Source organism: Oncorhynchus nerka, linkage group LG4 (assembly GCF_034236695.1).
Source record: "Oncorhynchus nerka isolate Pitt River linkage group LG4, Oner_Uvic_2.0, whole genome shotgun sequence".
Classification (NCBI taxonomy): domain Eukaryota; kingdom Metazoa; phylum Chordata; class Actinopteri; order Salmoniformes; family Salmonidae; genus Oncorhynchus; species Oncorhynchus nerka.
Genome location: NC_088399.1, coordinates 15,875,301 through 15,895,863, shown reverse-complemented (window position 1 = coordinate 15,895,863; position 20,563 = coordinate 15,875,301). Strand labels below are relative to the sequence as shown.

The 20,563-nt window shown below is 43.7% G+C and overlaps 2 protein-coding genes across 7 annotated transcripts; one reads left to right on the top strand and one right to left on the bottom strand.

Moving 5' to 3' along the window:
* Positions 1-23: 23 nt before the first annotated feature.
* On the top strand, positions 24-14,750 carry ndor1 (NADPH dependent diflavin oxidoreductase 1). Its single transcript, XM_029647551.2, has 15 exons — positions 24-164; positions 1,491-1,630; positions 2,998-3,075; positions 3,234-3,331; positions 3,652-3,750; positions 3,950-4,051; positions 4,160-4,363; positions 4,564-4,691; positions 4,804-5,021; positions 5,240-5,347; positions 5,574-5,688; positions 5,920-6,066; positions 12,877-12,995; positions 14,037-14,131; positions 14,372-14,750. The coding sequence occupies exons 2-15, from the start codon at positions 1,496-1,498 to the stop codon at positions 14,514-14,516; spliced, it is 1,791 nt and encodes a 596-aa protein (XP_029503411.1). The 5' UTR covers positions 24-164; positions 1,491-1,495; the 3' UTR covers positions 14,517-14,750.
* Positions 14,751-15,028: 278 nt separating this feature from the next.
* On the bottom strand, positions 15,029-19,592 carry ntmt1 (N-terminal Xaa-Pro-Lys N-methyltransferase 1). Of its 6 annotated transcripts, none has more exons than XM_029647582.2 (5): positions 19,461-19,592; positions 17,450-17,590; positions 16,762-16,925; positions 16,288-16,537; positions 15,029-16,061 (listed from the first exon to the last, which is right to left on the bottom strand). In XM_029647582.2, exons 2-5 carry the CDS (start codon positions 17,532-17,534, stop codon positions 15,805-15,807), a joined length of 756 nt encoding a protein of 251 aa, XP_029503442.1. In that variant the 5' UTR covers positions 17,535-17,590; positions 19,461-19,592; the 3' UTR covers positions 15,029-15,804. The 6 variants fall into 6 exon arrangements, with proteins under 6 accessions (XP_029503442.1, XP_029503420.1, XP_029503437.1 ...); XM_029647560.2 differs by having other exon boundaries at positions 16,288-16,540; positions 19,461-19,590; XM_029647577.2 differs by having other exon boundaries at positions 16,288-16,540; positions 19,475-19,583.
* Positions 19,593-20,563: the final 971 nt, after the last annotated feature.

Here is a 20,563-nt window from a genome sequence, read left to right as displayed (position 1 = left end):
CCCAGTAACCAATCAAAACTCAAGCTCTGCAGTCGTAAAGCGCAAACACAACAACACGCTGGAGGAAATGTAGTCCTAGTCGAAGAAAGGAGTTTTTCATTATTATTAGATTCACTTTCGAGATTGTCAAAGACCCCTAGGATAATCTGTTATAGCTACCGTAGGTGAGCATCTTGAACTGAGCAGGGCTGTTATCCGGCTTTTATGGATGTATTTCGTGAACGAGGGATCTGTCACGTATCCACTAGTTAGTTAACTAGCCACTGGTACTGCTCGAGAGGCTAGCTAGCCCATTCAAATAGACTGTAAGCCATCTTGGGCTCCATTCTCGAGAGCTAGAGGTTAGCTAATTAATTAAATGAAACTAACAGTTAGTAGAATTATCTCCCATCAATTTCACCTATCTCTTTCAGCCCTTTTGTCGGACCTACGACCCTGCTCGCATTGGGTTTACAGTAGCAGGTTGGCATTTATTGTCATGAATCTTGACCTGGAGGAAGCTCTGCAGGGAAGTGGGTATAATTTGTGGAACGTTCCAACAGGGATCTGTTTCAAAAACTTCGTAAATAACAAGGTTGTCAACAAACAACGCATACAAAGTAGCCTGATCAATTGACCTAGCTAACTAGCTGCCGAATAGGCATCAACTCACACGTAGCTTATTCTTAACGTTTATCCATAGGCTACCAGAGTGAGGACAGACATTTTTTTGTATAAACGTGGTGAGTGAAAAACTTAATGAAGTAGTCCACTCCATACCCGGTTCTTATTCTGCCGCTATACAACTTTGTATGCGTTACTTGTTGTCAACCTTGTTATTTACGAAGTTTTTGGAACGTTCAACAAATTATACCCACCCTCTGCAGAGTGGTCACTAGCTAGTCATAAAATCCGATTTTAAACCTAACCACAATCCTAGCCCTAAGACCAAAAACTTTTTTTTGTTTCGATGCATTTTTATGAATTTGCAGCTGGCCCATCTAGCCAAAATCGCTCAGTTCTGCCTCCAGGGCAAGATTCATGACAATAAACATCAACCTGCTTTATAGGAGTTCAGTCTCGGTCCAGACCCTTTACGGCACTGGAGGTAGTGTAGTAAACTTTACCTGAAGTCACATGGTGGTCCTGATAAACTCCAGCTGAGTTTTGTAACAGTAACTAATTCTGCAGATAACCATGCACCGAGTCTGATTGTAACTAAGGCTGTGTAAACAGATAACCTTGGGTGCAACTTACATATGCATTTGTCAATACCTAAGTAAATTGCCAAAAGAGTAAACAGACTAAAGACAGCTAGCTAATTTTCAAGGATGTCAATATCATATCAAGTGTCCATTGTGTAGGCCATCAATGGGATGCTTCTTTAGGTTAGCTATTCTGTGTGTCTTGACACACTGCTGTTACATACAGTATGTCCAACATGTCGGATTAGTGTGTACAGCCTGCTATATTGGAAGAATCATAATTTAAGTGCCCATCTTTATCCACAGTGAGAATGTCAGCCCCAAAGCTGTTGATTCTATATGGGAGCCAGACGGGCACTGCCCAGGACACGGCCGAGCGGATTGGACGTCAGGCGCAAAGGAGGGGAATGCAAGTGAAAGCGGAGGCTCTTGACAGTTACAATGTGGTCAGTTAGCAAGCGAGATAAGAGAGCCACACAGTGCCTAAATAATTAAAATAATTCAAACATACAGCACTACTACTATGAAAAATAAGTATTCTCCATTGAATCTGCTTGCCTTGTTAAAGCTGAATACACTGAGTATACAAAACATTTTTATTTTTTATTTTTCACCTTTATTTAACCAGGTAAGCTAGTTGAGAACACGTTCTCATTTGCAACTGCGACCTGGCCAAGATGAAGCATAGCAGTGTGAACAGACAACACAGAGTTACACATGGAGTAAACAATTAACAAGTCAATAACACAGTAGAAAAAAAAGAGAGTCTATATACATTGTGTGCAAAAGGCATGAGGAGGTAGGCGAATAATTACAATTTTGCAGATTAACACTGGAGTGATAAATGATCAGATGGTCATGTACAGGTAAGAGATATTGGTGTGCAAAAGATCAGAAAAGTAAATAAATATAAACAGTATGGGGATGAGGTAGGTCAAATTAGAAAGCCGACTCTAGATTTGATTTTAGATTGGAGATGTTTGATATGAGTCTGGAAGGAGAGTTTACAGTCTAGCCAGACACCTAGGTACTTATAGATGTCCACATATTCTAGGTCGGAACCATCCAGGGTGGTGATGCGTGCGGGTGCAGGCAGCGAACGGTTGAAAAGCATGCATTTGGTTTTACTAGCATTTAAGAGCAGTTGGAGGCCGCGGAAGGAGTGTTGTATGGCATTGAAGCTCGTTAGATAGCACAGTGTCCAAGGACGGGCCGGAAGTATACAGAATGGTGTCGTCTGCGTAGAGGTGGATCAGGGAATCGCCCGCAGCAAGAGCAACATCATTGATATATACAGAGAAAAGATTCGTCCCAAGAATTGAACCCTGTGGTACCCCCATAGAGACTGCCAGAGGACCGGACAGCATGCCCTCCGATTTGACACTCTGAATGGGCAAGACAAAAAAATGTAAGTGCCTTTGAACGGGGTATGGTAGTAGGTGCCAGGCGTGCCGGTTTGTGTCAAGAACTGCAAATCTACTGGGTCTTCCATGAACAAAAGTTTCCCGTGTGTATCAAGAATTGTCTATTACCCAAAGGACATCCAGCCAACGTGACACAACTGTGGGAAACATTGGAGTCAACATGGGTGAGAATCCCTGTGGAACAACAAATTTAGGCTGTTCTGAGGGGGGCAACTCAATATAAGGAAAGTGTTCCTAATGTTTGGTATTCTCAGTATATTGCTATGATATTTCTGAGGCTGAGCTATGTGCTTTAAATAGGATTTGTTAAGTTGACAAGGTTAGAGCTCAGCTCAATTAAAGAGGGTGTTGTATTTGGCATGCATCTGAGGGTTGTGTTTCTTCAACAGGCTAACCTCATCTCTGAGTCACTGGTTGTATTCGTGTGTTCCACCACTGGCCAAGGAGATCCACCAGACAACATGAAGGTATCAGATAATAGTGCCCAAACTGTGTGTGTCTGTGGTAAAAGCTGCTGTGTGCTTCTCTCAATTTGCACTTAATAATATATGGCATTTTGCAGACACTTTCATCCAAAGTGACTTGGACGTTTTTATGTATAATTTTTTCTTCACTTCCTTTGCAGAATTTCTGGCGGTTCGTGTTTAGGAAGTCTCTCCCCGTTGGATCTCTGTGTCGCCTAGACTGTGCCGTGCTGGGCTTGGGTGATTCCTCCTATCCCAAGTGAGGGCTTTCGTCAAAAACGCAACCACATAAATCATTCGAAATCCCTTTGTCTATACATCAACACCATTGAAATCTATTTACGATGGTAGTGAGTTACCAACCCAAACATGGATCACGGCACGCATGTCAATGACTGGAAGAGAGATTAAGTGAAATTTGATTAATGAATCAAAACTTCCCCATTGTTTTTCTATGTGGACTTCTACGTGAAGTCACTTCCCGCATTGACTCAATTGGAAACTGTACCCTGTATGAGGCACTATCTGGAAAATAACATACCCTAGCTTTGAATAATACAGTTAGATTTTTACTTGTAGGTTCAACTTTGTGGCGAAGAAGCTTCACAAGCGCCTTATGCAGCTGGGGGCCAGTGTGCTGCTGCCTGTGGGACTGGCAGATGACCAGCACGACCTGGGGTGAGAGACCGTTGCATGGGGTTCCTCAGGGATCTGTCTTTGGCCCGTTCTGTCTTTCCTCTATTGGTTTTATATACTCTGTATTCTTCATAATGCCATGTTGGCTCAATATTGTAACCTGTAAAGTCAGTACATTATATCACTTAATTCTCGTAACTTTTGTTGACCGTTTGGATTGTTCAACCATTGTGTTCAACAGCGCAGATGGGGTGATTGACCCCTGGCTCACGTCATTCTGGGAGAGGGCACAAGCTTTATATCCAACACCTGCAGGCCAGAGTCTTATCAGTGTGGATGAACCGTAAGTCTCCTTTACTTGACTGTTGACAAATCAATGTGTCTAATATTACGTCTGAATATGCTCCCATGATGTACTGTAACTGTACCCTTACCGTTTTTCATTTTACAGACTCCCTCCGAGGTTCGTTTTCAGATTTCTGGATGATGTCACTGAGAATAGGGCGGATAGGCGAAGCGTGCCAGAGACGCCGATCTCGCCCTCTCAGACAAACACCTTTCCAGGCAGGGTGGTATCCAATAAAAGGGTTACGCACGCCTCCCACTTCCAGGATGTTCGACACATTGAGTTTGACATCACAGGCTCAGATATTGAGTGAGTGCTCTAATGTACTGAGCCTTAAGAAATTGCTACCATGTTTATTGACCGATTTCTTGAAATGTAACTGTCTAAAATGTATTTTGTGATGGTGAACCATCTTGCTCTGAGGTTGTTAAACTGTGCTTAAAAAGGATTTGACTTTAGATGATAATGTTTAACTGGTTGACTGAAGTGTGTGTGTGTGTCATTGGCAGGTTCACTGCTGGGGATGTGGTGATGATGAGACCTTGTAACACCCCTGAGGACGTGGAGCAGTTCTGTCAGCTCCTGAGACTGGACCCTGATCGCCAGTTCACCCTCAGCCCCACAAACTGCGACACAGGTTTGTGCTTGTCATATTTGACTGCCTGTATCGGTGTACGTGAGAGACGGTCACATCCACAACCACATAATGTCCCTCTTTTACCCCCTCACCCTCTCCCCTGTCTCCCCAGGTTCGGTCCCAGCCCGCCTGGCCCAACCTTGCACGGTTCGGCATCTGGTGGAGAGCTTCCTGGACATAGCGGCAGTGCCTCGTCGCTCCTTCTTCGAGCTCCTCGCCACCTTTGCCACCAATGAGCTGGAGCGGGAGAAGCTGTCTGAGTTTAACTCTGCCCAGGGCCAGGACGAGCTGCATGCCTACTGCAACAGGCCGCGACGCACCGCCTTGGAGGTTAGAGGGACCTGTAATGATGTGATTATGCTGCCACCTGGGGGCACAGGATGGAAGTTCAGTTGATCCCACTTCTTACAACAATAATCAATATTATGTTCAATAGATTTGGTGAGCCAGGTCAAAGGTCAATACGGCAGGACTGCGTCCAGATTCCCACTCCCTGTGTGTGTTTGTGGGGTCGTGTGTGTGTGTGTGTGTGCGTGCATGGTCCTCAGGTGTTGACCGACTTCCCCCACACGACAGCAGAGCTGAGTGTAGACTACCTACTGGACCTGTTCCCTGAGATTCAGCCTCGCTCCTTCTCCATTGCCTCCTCCCTGCTGGTGAGGTTACAGCACTGAAAGGCCCCATGTCAGGGTTGGGCAATGATGTTCCCCAAGGGCTGCTGTGGGTGCAGGCTTTTATTCCAGCCAAAGCACTAATGCACCGGATTCAACTAATTGTGTTCAACCAAGACTTTGTTAGTTGAATTAACTGTTAATGGTTTGGCTGGAGCAAAAACCTGCACCTACACTGGCCCTTGGACCATTCCGTTTTCTCTCCACACAGGCACATCCCAACAGGATCCAGATACTGCTAGCTGTGGTGCACTACAAAACCAAGATGCACCTGCCACGCAAGGGTCTGTGTTCCTCCTGGCTAGCCTCACTGGACCCCACACAAGGTCTGTTAGCACTGTCTACTACATGGTTTTAGCAATGGTGGCACTCTAATGCAGTATGCAGGTAGCTAGTAGCTACTGAACGTTCAGTGTTTTGCCAAGCACATTTTGGGTAAAGAAAGTCTTGTAAATTGAATTTGAATTAATATCAAATTCAATTAGAAGAAATAGTATTAACACAGTAGCTATATCAGCTGTCATATCAGTCAATTTGTTGACTCTTCCAATTTGCAGAGGACGTTTATGTGCCTTTGTGGGTGAAGAAGGGGAGTATGAAGTTCCCTAAGGACCCCAACTCCCCTGTGATCATGGTTGGGCCTGGAACGGGAGTGGCTCCTTTCAGGTCTGCTCTGCAGGAGAGGATAGCCCAGGGCAAGACTGGTGAGTTACCCTTGGATTGGCTTTACACTCCACTCACCACTCCTGTACCGTGTTATTTTAGATTTAGTCTTAGTCATTTCATCCTTAGTTTTAGTTATTATCAGTTGACTAAAACTCTGGAAGATTTCAGTCTACTTTTAGTCACATTTTTACTGGTAACTTCCATGATGTGCACATTAAGATAGCCTTGTCCAACTAGGCCTACTTTCCTTCATATAGCTGGCACATAGCTATTGTGGCAGATTGTAACCAATGCAAGCCATGATTTACCATATACAATGGGGCAAAAAAGTATTTAGTCAGCCACCAATTGTGCAAGTTATCCCACTTAAAAAGATGAGAGAGGCCTGTAATTTTCATCATAGGTACACTTCAACTATGACAGACAAAATTAGAAAAAAAATCCAGAAAATTATTAATGACTTTATTTGCAAATGATGGTGGAAAATAAGTATTTGGTCAATAACAAAAGTTTATCTCAATATTTTGTTATATACCCTTTGTTGGCAATGACAGAGGTCAAACGTTTTCTGTAAGTCTTCACAAGGTTTTCACACACTGTTGCTGGTATTTTGGCCCTTTCCTCCATGCAGATCTCCTCTAGAGCAGTGATGTTTTGGGGCTGTTGCTGGGCAACACGGACTTTCAACTCCCTCCAAAGATTTTCTATGGGGTTGAGATCTGGAGACTGGCTAGGCCACTCCAGGACCTTGAAATGCTTCTTACGAAGCCACTCCTTTGTTGCCCGGGCGGTGTGTTTGGGATCATTGTCATGCTGAAAGACCCAGCCATGTTTCATCTTCAATGCCCTTGCTGATGGAAGGAGGTTTTCACTCAAAATCTCACGATACATGGCCCCATTCATTCTTTCCTTTACACGGATCAGTCGTCCTGGTCCCTTTGCAGAAAAACAGCCCCAAAGCATGATGTTTCCACCCCCATGCTTCACAGTAGGTATGGTGTTCTTTGGATGCAACTCAGCATTCTTTGTCCTCCAAACACGACAAATTGAGTTTTTACCAAAAAGTTATATTTTGGTTTCATCTGACCATATGACATTCTCCCAATCTTCTTCTGGATCATCCAAATGCTCTCTAGCAAACTTCAGACGGGCCTGGACATGTACTGGCTTAAGCAGGGGGACATGTTTGGCACTGCAGGATTTGAGTCCCTGGCGGCGTAGTGTGTTACTGATGGTAAGCTTTGTTACTTTGGTCCCAGTTCTCTGCAGATCATTCACTAGGTCCCCCCGTGTGGTTCTGGGATTTGTTGCTCACCGTTCTTGTAATCATTTTGACCCCACGGGGTGAGATCTTGCGTGGAGCCCCAGATTGAGGGAGATTATCAGTGGTCTTGTATGTCTTCCATTTCCTAATAATTGCTCCCACAGTTGATTTCTTCAAACCAAGCTCCTTACCTATTGCAGATTCAGTCTTCCCAGCCTGGTGCAGGTCTACAATTTTGTTTCTGGTGTCCTTTGACAGCTCTTTGGTCTTGGCCATAGTGGAGTTTGGAGTGTGACTGTTTGAGGTTGTGGACAGGTGTCTTTTATACTGATAACTAGCTCAAACAGGTGCCATTAATACAGGTAACTAGTGGAGGACAGAGGAGCCTCTTAAAGAAGAAATTACAGGTCTGTGAGAGCCAGAAATCTTGCTTGTTTGTAGGTGTGATTTTCTGATTTTTTTTTTCTTCTCATTTTGTCTGTCATAGTTGAAGTGTACCTATGATGAAAATTACAGGCCTCTCTCATATTTTTAAGTGGGAGAACTTGCACAATTGGTGGCTGACTAAATACTTTTTTTACCCCACTGTAGGTTACAAAGCCTTGGCTACGGGTTAAACAATTTAGGCCTACAGCTCTGATTTGCTCCCCATCCTAGCCTTGTGATGGGGTACATAAGTGACAAAGGGGGAGAATCTGAGCTTTCTAACAATGCCAGAAGTATTACTGTATGTCAAATATTCAGCAAATAGCATGAGTATTTCCAATCGGGAAAAAGCAACTGCACTCGCAGTAGTGGACCGCAAGAAACGGAAATACTGATGAATAACCGTGCACATGGTAATAGGCAGTTGAAGTTTGTAAGTAAATTTTTTCTAGTTGAGGTTTGTTACAATGGAGTGTCCTGGCATCAGGTCAAAAGATTGATGAGTGACTGAAGTGACCTCATGGGAGTTGTGTGGGAGATCGGGCATATCAGCTCAATAAGCCAATAGCTAGGTTTCATGTGAATATTAAGAAATCTGCATAACGAAAATATGCATATTTTCCCACCAGTGGTGTTTCCACCAAACATACGTAGTGCACACAAAATGTACTTTTTCATATAACGAATAAAAATCTAAAGTTCAATGTATTTGCATCGCATTTTCAACTCTACCGATAGTTTTGTCACAAAAAAACTGTTGAGTTTAATAGCAAATGTGTCTACTCTGGTTTTGGCATATGTGCTCTAGCCTTTTGTGACTAGGGGGCAGTATTTTCATTTTTGGAAAAATAACGTTCCCGTAGTAAACAGGATATTTTGTCAGGACAAGATGCTAGAATATGCATATAATTGACAGTTTAGGATTGAAAACACTAAAGTTTCCAAAACTGTAAAAATATTGTCTGTGAGTATAACAGAACTGATGTTGCAGGCCTCATGTTTTGAAAACTCTGCGTTCCAATGCGTCCCCATTGAGCAGTGAATGGGCTATCAACCAGATGACTTTTTCTCCGTATTCCCCAAGGTGTCTACAGCATTGTGACGTAGTTTTACGCATTTATGTTGAAGAATACCCGTAAGCGGCTACATTGGGCAACTGGTCACCTAATGGCTCCCAGAGTGATTCTCGTGTAAAATACAGAGGTAGCCATTATTCCAATCCGTCCTACTGAAAAACCAATTGTCCCGGTGGATATATTATCAAATAGATATTTGAAAAACACCTTGAGGATTGATTATAAACAACGTTTGCCATGTTTCTGTCGATATTATGGAGCTAATTTGGAATATTTTTCGGCGTTTTCGTGACTGCAATTTCCGGGCGATTTCTCAGCCAAACGTGAAGAACAAACGGAGCTATTTCGCCTACAAAAATAATATTTTTGGAAAAAAGTAACATTGGCTATCTAACTGGGAGTCTCGTGAGTGAAAACATCCGAAGCTCATCAAAGGTAAACGATTTAATTTGATTGCTTTTCTGATTTCCGTGACCAAGTTACCTGCTGCTAGCTGGACAAAATGCTATGCTAGGCTATCGATAAACTTACACAAATGCTTGTCTAGCTTTGGCTGTAAAGCATATTTTGAAAATCTGAGATGACAGGGTGATTAACAAAAGGCTAAGCTGTGTCTCAATATATTTCACTTGTGATTTTCATGAATAGGAATATTTTCTAGGAATATTTATGTCCGTTACGTTATGCTAATTAGTGTCAGTCGATGATTACGCTCCCTCATGCAGGATGGGTAGTTACTAGAGGCTAGCCAACAGCTTGCAGATACAGTTTGGGTTGGCTAGTCAACATGATGAGATTATTATAGATAATAGCGAGAATATGTTTATTTGTTAAACGGCAGTCAAGCATCGATCATCTTGTCACCAGAATAAGACCCTCGATATATAGGGCGGAAGATAACATAGCGGTTAAGAGCATTTGGGGCCACTAACTGAAAGGAAACTGGATTTAAATCTCTGCACTGACTAGGTGTAAAAATGTGTCTGTGCCCTTGAGCAAGGCACTTAACCGTAATTGCCCCTGTAAATCGCTCTAGATAAGAACGTCTGCTAAATGACTTAAATGTAAAAAATATATATTTATTTGAAAGGAGCATCAAGATCACTGTATAATTTGACCAACCTGTAAAGCTAATTTATTGAATGTGTAGCCTAATAATATGCATGTTTTCCAGATGAGTCGTAGTGAGAGGACCACACAACATTTCCTGAGTCCAAGTTTACTTCGATATGATGGTTATTATTTCAATATTTTTGCTTTAAAGGCATTTCCACCACCATTTCTCGCATAATACATTTTACCAACACAAAACAAATCCCACCTTGTTAACGAACAAATTATCTGTCTGCATTTATAAAATTGTACGGAAACTTCCAGCACAGCTTTCGTGATTAACTTTTTTAATACGGTAGGACTTTAATCCCATAAAAACATGGTTACTGGGAGGATTGCATTATACCGGTATACCTTTTCATCCATGTTGATTGGACAACATCGATGAAAAGGTTCACGTCACATTAACTGTCCATTAGTCTCGTGGAATTCTCGTCTCGTTACATTTGTTTGTCGATTTAAATTAAGTTATCGTTTTTTTCAGGGCATCTCGATATGTTCATTAGTTTGTCAGGAAAAATAGGTGGTTGGCGAAATGTTTTTTGTTATTGTTAATGAAATTAACATCACTCCTCTATCACAACACTGTACATTTACTGAATTAAATATGGCCCCAATTCCGAACCAATCCTTTCTAGTAGGGGAGAAGAACTGCCCCCTCTCTCAGCAACTGGAACGAGCTGCATAAAAAATACTCAAACTGGACAGTTTATCTCTTCATTCAATCATGGACAGTCTTACTGACAGTTGTGGCTGCTTCGTATGATGTATTGTTGTCTCAACCTTCTTGCCTTTGATAATGTTTGTACCATGTTTGGTGCTGCTGCCGCCATGTTGTGTTGCTACCATGTTGTGTTTTTGTCTTAGGTTTCTCTTTATGTAGTGTTGTGGTGTCTCTTGCAATGTTTTGTGCTGCTGTCGCCATGTTGTGTTGCTACCATGTTGTGTTGCTGTCTTAGGTTTCTCTTTATGTAGTGTTGTGGTGTCTCTTGTGATGTTTTGTGCTGCTGTCGCCATGTTGTGTTGCTACCATGTTGTGTTGTTGTCTTAGGTTTCTCTTTCTGTAGTGGTGTCTCTTGTGATGTTTTGTCCTATATTATTATTTTTAATCCCAGCCCCCGTCCCCGCAGGATGCATTTTGCCTTTTGTAGGCCGTCATTGTAAATAAGAATTTATTCTTCATTGACTTGAATAGTTAAATAAATAAAAAATACACATTTGAATCCACGGTAGTTTAAGGCAGACCGCGGTACTGCAGGCATTGTTAGCAGAAAACAGGATCCCCCATTATAGTGAATCGCCACGAATATTGCCATTTTTCCAATCTTCGTATAGATTTAAAAAATAAATGTTTCGCAGACGATCATGGTATCAATAGTTACTTCTAATACACTAGATGTACACTACCGTTCAAAAGTTTGGGGTCACTTAAAAATGTCCTTGTTTTTGGTCCATTAAAATAGCATCAAATTGATCAGAAATACAGTGTAGACATTGTTCATGTTGTAAACGACTATTGTAGCTGGAAACGGCTGATAAAAAATAAAAAAAGGAATATCTACATAGGTGTTAAGAGGCCCATTATCAGCAACCATCGCTCCTGTGTTTCAATAGCACTTTGTGTTAGTTCATCCAAGTTTATCATTTTAAAAGGCTAATTTCAGCTGTGCTAAAATACTTTCAAAAGGGTTTTCTAATGATTAATTAGCCTTTTTAAAATGATAAACTTGGATGAGCTAACACAACGTGCCATTGGAACACAGGAGTGATGGTTGCTGATAATGGGCCTATTAACACCTATGTAGATATTCCATAGAAAATCGGCCGTTTCCAGCTACAATAGTAATTTACAACATTAACAATGTCTACACTGTATTTCTGATCAATTTCATGTTATTTTAATGGACCAAAAATGAGCTTTTCTTTCCAAAACAAGGACATTTCGAAATGACCCCAAACTTTGAAATGGTAGTGTATGTCCTTCAACCTATTTTTTTTATTTAAAAATCGCACAGAGAAGTTAAGGATAATTTACAGTGCCTTAAGAAAGTATTCATACACCTTGACATATTCCACATTTTGTTATAGCCTGAATTCAAAATGTATTAAAAATATTTTTTTTCCTTACCCATCTACACACAATACACTCCATAATGGCAAAGTAAAAATATATATTTTAGGATTCTTTGCAAATATATTAAATGAAATACAGAAATCTCATTTGCATAAGTATTCACACCAGAGTCAATACTTTGTAGAAGCACCTTTGGCAGCAATTACATCTGTGAGTGTTTCTGGGAAAGTCTCTAAGATCTTTCCACACCTGGATTGTGTAACATTTACCCATTTATTCTTTTCAAATTTCTTCAAACTCTGCCAAATTGGTTGTTGATCATTGCTTGACAACCATTTTCAGGTCTTGCCATAGATTTAAGTCAAAACGGTAACTCAGGAACATTCACGGTCTTCTTTGTAAGCAACTCGTGTAGATTTGCCCTTGTGTTATAGGTTATTGTCCTGCTGAAATGTGGATTAATCTCCCAGTGTCTGGTGGAAAGCAGACTGAACAAGGTTTTCCTCTAGGATTTTGTGTGGTTAGCTCCATTCAGTTTATTTTTTATCCTCAATGCGAGGGGGCAGCACCTTGAGCCTGCAACGTCACTTCCTGGAGTAGCTCAAACTACACATGTCTCCATGAGATGCAGTCTTGGCAAGCTAAAAACCGACTTCCTGGGCTTCAAATGTGCTGTTGACTCTTCACATAGGAGTGAATGGTGTCATGTCATCGATGGCCTTGTCAATGATTTAGTCATAGCTTTCTCCCCACTCTCGTCAATAATTTCCTGTATGAGTCAGTCAATGTGTGTTCTACCTAGTAACAGACATTTGTAACTTTGTTGCTATACTTGTTCCCTTCTGTTTGTATACCGGTTAGTAAATTGAATCCTGTTTCTCCTCTTGTATATTAGCCAATGTGCTGTATTTTGGCTGTCGGTCCCAGTCTAAGGATTTCTACTGCAGCTCAGAATGGGAGGAGATGGAGAAAGCAGGGCAGCTGACACTCTTCACAGCTTTCTCCAGGGATCAGGTAGGTAGACCAGGCTTCATTTACATTTACATTTAAGTCATTTAGCAGACGCTCTTATCCAGAGCGACTTACAAATTGGTGCGTTCACCTTAAGACATCCAGTGGAACAGCCACTTTACAATAGTGCATCTAAATCTTTTAAGGGGGGTGAGAAGGATTACTTTATCCTATCCTAGGTATTCCTGAAAGAGGTGAGGTTTCAGGTGTCTCCGGAAGGTGGTGATTGACTCCGCTGTCCTGGCGTCGTGAGGGAGTTTGTTCCACCATTGGGGGGCCAGAGCAGCGAACAGTTTTGACTGGGCTGTGCGGGAACTGTACTTCCTCAGTGGTAGGGAGGCGAGCAGGCCAGAGGTGGATGAACGCAGTGCCCTTGTTTGGGTGTAGGGCCTGATCAGAGCCTGGAGGTACTGAGGTGCCGTTCCCCTCACAGCTCCGCAGGCAAGCACCATGGTCTTGTAGCGGATGCGAGCTTCAACTGGAAGCCAGTGGAGAGAGCGGAGGAGCGGGGTGACGTGAGAGAACTTGGGAAGGTTGAACACCAGACGGGCTGCGGCGTTCTGGATGAGTTGTAGGGGTTTAATGGCGCAGGCAGGGAGCCCAGCCAACAGCGAGTTGCAGTAATCCAGACGGGAGATGACAAGTGCCTGGATTAGGACCTGCGCTGCTTCCTGTGTGAGGCAGGGTCGTACTCTGCGGATGTTGTAGAGCATGAACCTACAAGAACGGGCCACCGCCTTGATGTTATTTGAGAACGACAGGGTGTTGTCCAGGATCACGCCAAGGTTCTTAGCGCTCTGGGAGGAGGACACAATGGAGTTGTCAACCGTGATGGCGAGATCATGGAACGGGCAGTCCTTCCCCGGGAGGAAGAGCAGCTCCGTCTTGCCGAGGTTCAGCTTGAGGTGGTGATCCGTCATCCACACTGATATGTCTGCCAGACATGCAGAGATGCGATTCGCCACTTCTTCAAAAGCCTGTCTTCACACACGCACACTTCACTTCACTCTAATGGATGGGTATGTTTCTGTGTGATTTTTGCAGGAAGACAAGATTTATGTGCAACAGCGTGTGCAGGAGCAAGCTGAGCTGCTATGGGACCTGATCGCCAATAAGAACGGCTACTTTTACATCGCAGGGTGAGTATACTTTAACATGCTGAAATGTGTGCTACATTGATAAAATGGTGCTTGGTAAATGTGTGGGCATCTTACCCTGGTCGTGTTCAGTAGACACAAAATGGAATGAAATACAGAGCTGAATGTTTTCCCAATCAGAATGTGCATGGTGTGCCCTAATGAGCACAACTCTAATGAGCACAGCCCTAATGAGCACAACCCCAGATTAGGTCTTTACTGATGCATATCTTCCGTATCCAGCAACGCCAAACAGATGCCGACGGCAGTGTGTGACGCCCTGAAGGAGGGCTTTCAGAGCCAAGGGGGCGTGTCCTCTGCAGAGGCGGACGAGATGCTGGTCGCCATGGAGAGGGCAGGCCGATTCCAGAGCGAGACCTGGTCCTGATCACATGGCGGTGCTATTCAAACGCAGCAAGCTTTATCAGTATACTGCTCCAAGTGCTTTCATTTGATAATTATTGGTGACTTCACTGCAGAGGAATTCAAAATCAACACCATACCACTTCTGTACCATGGTTTAGGTATCAGCTTAGAAAATAGGTGTCAAATATTACTAGATATTATACTACTGCACTACTACAAGCAACACTGCATAGCGCTATTAAATGTTTCCAAAGTGTATTTGACTAAGTCTGACATTCATTACTTTGACTGCCATGCACATACTATCTGTAAAATTGCAGATAATAAATAGATGCAAAAAAAACATGTTTAAGTTGAGACACTGAAGGTACTAAAATTTGAATTGTCCCTTTAGTGGACCAATTGAGATAGAATATATACATTGATCTGACCATTATCTTGATGTAAATAAAGGTATCAAAACATATGTTGTAGAAACTACTAGACCAAAGATTCATCACACCCCCACAACCAGTAACCTAAACCACAAAACAATGAGATTCCCTGAAAAGTTGTTTAATTTGACATTCAAACACTCATGGGAAAGATACAGTACTTAAATTTCATCAGTATTTGCCACATCTTACAAACAGCCAATCTATGTATTCTTGGTACTGTGAATAAATTACATAAACAGGTATGTGGAGGAATATATGCCAGTGATGGGAAACTCTGTTTCTGATTTGTTGCTCGATCTAATTCCGACTTGGGGAAACAGATGTGACCAGATACTCTGAGCATTCAGTGACATGAATGAATTGTGCGTTAGGCAAAAGTGAGAACCTGGGTCATTTACAATAAGGTACGTGAACTTGACCAAATACGTTTTTGTGTAGTTTCCATTGCAAAACTGTGTGCCCTATGGAACATGGCCCTGAAAAGAATTGCTCCCTGTCCTATGTGAACTCAAGTGCTGTAACTCATGTCCTCCAGTAAAGAATTGACTCAGTGGCATTTGCATTTCTGAGCCTTACCTGATCTGCCCCCATACAGTACATCCATAATTCCTAAGGGTGATCCCAGAATCAGTCACAATTATCCTTTAGTAAATTACACTGCCGATTCATAAAACCTCTACCTGATGTATTCACACAGAGTGGGTCATATATACGCCATTAGACAAACACGCCTACACACTAAGCTGGACTGTCCAACTTTCAGTGGACAGGAGGCTTGTCATGAAGGTCCCATGGCTTGAGCATGGGCAGCAGCATTTTGGCATTGGCAACCATCCTCCACACCTCTACTCCCGTCCGTCTCCATCTCTGTCCCTATCGGAGGGCCAGCTGGTGGACCTGGTAGATCTCGTCAGGAAAGTTCATCTGTTGCTCTTCACAGACGATAGTGAGGCCTGCCCGGGTCACCAGGCTCTTCACCAGAGCCAGTTCCCGGCACACACTGCTGTCGACATCGTCGGGGATCACGCCCTCATAGGCCACGTTGTCCTTGATGACAATTAGTCCCTCAGGGCGGAGGCCGCCGCGGCAACGGTGCAGGAACTCCACCAGGTGGTCGTCAGTCAGGTGGCCTGAGGTGAGGGGAAGGAGGGAAGGGCGGCTAGCTCTAGCTTAACAGTCTGGTTTTATTGCATAATGTTGTACACATTTGCAGCTGAAAGCTGAATTGCAATATGCCTGAGTAAAATAAATACAGAACATTAAGTCTGAGAATTAAGCAAGTTAAACATAGAGCTGTCTTACAGTATGTCAGTTAACCCCAATTTTCTTTTAGAATTGTGAGTTGAGAGGACTCACCAATGACCCACTGGATCCAGATGACGTCGTAGCGTCTGTCCTGTGGGATAAAGTCCTGCAGGCCGAGGCAGAAATAGTTCTCCACCCGTTTGCTGTCGTCGCCCAGGTAGACCTTAGCCTGGTCCAGGAACTCCTGAGTCACGTCCACCAAGTCCACAGTGTTGAAGAGGGGCAGCAGCAGTCGCTTGGTGATGCGCCCTATTCCGGCACCACAGTCCAGGGCGCAGCCATTGCCGGTCTTCCCTTCACCCTGCTTTTAGTGCCAGGAGAGAGAGGTTAGAGTGGGTTTCTTGACATGTCAGCACCAGATAATGCTCTATACTTGGCCCATCATTTTTCTGAAATGTTTTAAGCCATGCGCCCCCCCCATTAGGTTTCGTTATGTGTGCAAACAAAGTATGCATGTAAATAAATAGCCTAACATGATGCGCTTCAAGTGTGTTTCTACAGAGAAGTTTGGAAACTGGTTCTTACGCCAAGGAATTTCTGCAGGAACTTCTTGGAGCCGTCAATGTCAATGTTAGAGATCTTGCCGTAGCCTCCTAGCATGCCATCCACAGTGGGCGCCACTTCTCTCCAGTAGTTTTCAGCCTTGGAGTAGAAAACGGTCTCATTCTGCACACCGTCACCCATCCTATCTGAAGAACCCAAGGGGCTGAGGTAAGTAGGACTGCCCACATATGCATCATTATAAACTGAGTGGTTCGAGCCCTGAATGCTGAAGGCCGTGGTATATCAGACCGTATACCACGGGTATGAAAAAAAACATTTTTACATTGGTAACCAGTTTATAATACCAATAAGGCAGGCACCTCTGGTGTTTCTGGTATATTGCCAATATACCACGGCTAAGGGCTGTATCCAGGCACTCCCATGTTGCGTCGTGCATAAGAACAACACTTAGTGGAGGTATATAGGCCATATACCACACCCCCTCGGGCCTTCATTATAAAGTTGATTATTTTGACTAAAGCTAAAGTCACACAGAGTGAAAGAATAACAAAACAACTAGTAGGTCTGACCCATGACTTTGGGGAAGGTTATTTAGTTATTTCTCCTTATTGTGAGCAATGCAGGGAACATGCCACATCTAGGTTGACTTCTAGTTAGTAAGTTTCTGGCTACCTGACCATCAGATGTTTTGCCTTAGTAGGGCCTGCACCTTGTGTTACGTTGGTTGAAGCAGTGCCTACTCCCCTCCCAGGCTTCTTCACTCCTCTCCGAGACGCCGACTTGATGTTATTCATGATGGTATGATTAGCTGACGTCTTGTATTCTCTCCAGCATGTGTCCCCGGGAAACCCTAGGAGACACGTTTAACCTTACTCCCAAGTCCTAGTGATGACGTGAGAGGTCTGCATTTATCCTCACCTGTCACACACACACACACACACACAGAGAGTAGCCAAATGTGGCCCAACTTGGCCCCAGTTCAGCACTCATCTTGTGACCAGGGTTATTGTGGGGCATGGCAGAGAATTAACCAAGTACACGACATAGCCAAAAGTATGTGGACACCTGCTCATCAAACATCTCATTACAAAATCATGGGCATCAATATGGTGTTGGTCCCCCTTTGCTGCTATAACAGCCTCCACTCTTCTGGGAAGGCTTTCCACTAGATGTTGGAACATTGCTGCAGGGACTTCCATTCAGGCACAACAGCATTAGTGCGGTCGGGCACTGATGTTGGGCAATTAGGCCTGGCTTGCAGTCAGCATTCCAATTCATCCCAAAGGTGTTTGATGGGGTTGAGGTCAGTTCTTTGTGCACAAATCATTGTCATGCTGAAACTGGAAAGGACCTTCCCCAAACTGTTACCACAAAGTTGGAAGCACAGAATAGTCTAGAATGTCATAGTATGCTGTAGCGTTAAGAATTCCCTTCACTGGAACTAAGGGGCCTAACCCGAACCATGAAAAACATCCCCCAGACCATTATTCCTCCTCCACCAAGCTTTACAGTTGGCACTATGCATTATGGCAGGTAGCGTTCTCCTGGCATTGGCCAAACACAGATTCATCCGTCGGACTGCCAGATGGTGAAGCGTGATTCATCACTCCAGAGAACACGTTTCCACTGCTTCAGAGTCCAATGGCAGCGAGCTACACCCCTCCAGCAAATGCTTGACATTGTGATCTTAGGCTTGTGTGAGGCCATGGAAACCCAGATTCTGACAAACCGTTATTGTGCTCCTAGACCATGACTGCCCAACCCTCTTCCTGGAGATCTACTGTCCTGTGGTTTCCAGTCCAACCCTAATTTAGCATATCTGATTCAGTTAGTTAAGGTCTTGTTGAGCAACTAATTAGTAGAATCAGGTGTGTTAAATTACGGTTGGACTGAAATCCCACAGGACCGTAGATCTCCAGGAAGAGGGTTGGGCAGCCCTGTCCTAGACGTTTCCACTTCACAATAACAGCTCTAGCAGGGCAGGAATTTGACGAACTGACTGACTTGTTGGAAAGGTGGCATCCTATGACGGTGCCATGTTGAAAGTCGGGCAATTCTACTGCCAATGTTTGTCTATGGAGATTAATGGTGGTGTGCTCGATTTTATACACACTTTAGCAACGGGTGTGTCTGATATATCCACTCATTTGAAGGGGTGTCCACATACTTTTTGCCAAGTAGTGTAGCTCGCTGGTCTAACTGGGAGGGCGACCCTCCGCAGATCAGGCCAGGGTCTATGATCAAACCAACCGTAACAAAATGTACAAGGCAGACACGACTAGTGACATGCACCAATATTGAAGAAAGCTTACTGGTTGAAAACAAATCTAACTAGTAACCAATGTGCACGTTGACAATGAACATGGGGGTCAGGTAGCCAGAAACTGCCATGTTAGCTAGTTGGTAGCTAGCTTGTTTGTTGAAGTGCAATGCCAATGGTTTTCTAGTTTGGCTATCTGGGAGGTTAGCAAGCAAAGTGGTTATGACAGCAAGGCACTTTACTTTAAGGATCTATTTTTGGAAGCAGACAGTTGTCAAGGACTGATAACCACTGACTTAGCCATCAATGATGAAAAGTAGCTAGCACGTAGTAGCTTTAGCTAGCTACCGGTAGGTAGCGCATGTTGAATCAGTGCGTTGACAAGGCTGTAAAGTTGAATGCGCCCAACATCTGACCTCAATCAAAGCTAATCTTTACAAACTGAGATGCGGCAATTTACCTTCACGTACGTACGTCTTAAATCACCAAACACCTCGATCAAGTGCCAACGTGCTTTTTTCTGCTTGCCGAACGCATCCCTGTACACCACACTGCCAAACGCCTTGCAGTCCACGCAATTTCCTTATTTGGTTTGCGCTTGTGGCATGAGATAGTTCACTGTCTCCACTCAGTGGTTTATCGCGGAATTACAGATAGGCTATGTGTTGGGCTACAGTATGTGTGTGCATCAGCAGAGATCATAATTCATGAGAATTTGGTTGTGTCGTGAAGAAGTTGGGTTTGTCTGGCCTGTCTTGCCGTACCCTTCTCTCCATAGTCCCCCCATTACCCTCTCATATGGTCATCTCTCCCTCTATCAGTCAATGCCTCCATATCTTCTTTCTACTGTAACTGTTTACTTCTCTTCTGCTTCTATTCCACCTCCCTCTTTCTCTTTCTGTCTCCCGCTATTCTCACCCTTTTCTCCACCCATTCCCTCTGGTCCATTTCGCTGTTGTCTATGCTCTCCACCACCCCTCTCCACTTTATATCAGCCACCCCCCTCTTTCTCTTTCTGTCTCCCGCTATTCTCACCCTTTTCTCCACCCATTCCCTCTGGTCCATTTCGCTGTTGTCTATGCTCTGCTCCACTTTATATCCACCATTCTCCCTTTTCTCCATTCCCTTTCCATATCAGCTCCACCACCCCCTCCCTTTATATCAGCCACCCCCCTCTTTCTCTTTCTGTCTCCCGCTATTCTCACCCTTTTCTCCACCCATTCCCTCTGGTCCATTTCGCTGTTGTCTATGCTCTCCACCACCCCTCTCCACTTTATATCAGCCACCCCCCTCTTTCTCTCGCTCGCTTTCTCTCTTGCTCTCTTGATCTTGCTCTTTCGCTCTTTCTCTCTCTATCTCTCTCGCTTGCTTTCTTTCTTTTTCTGCCTCTCAATTAAATTCAAAGGGCTTTATTGGCATGGGAAATGTTTACATTGCTCAAGCAAGTGAAATAAGCAATTCGCTTTCTTTCTCTTTCTATCCCTTTCTCTCTCTGAATTTCCTCTGTCTTGGTCTCTCACTCTCCTCACTCTCTCCATCACTCCCCCTGCCTTTCTCAATTGA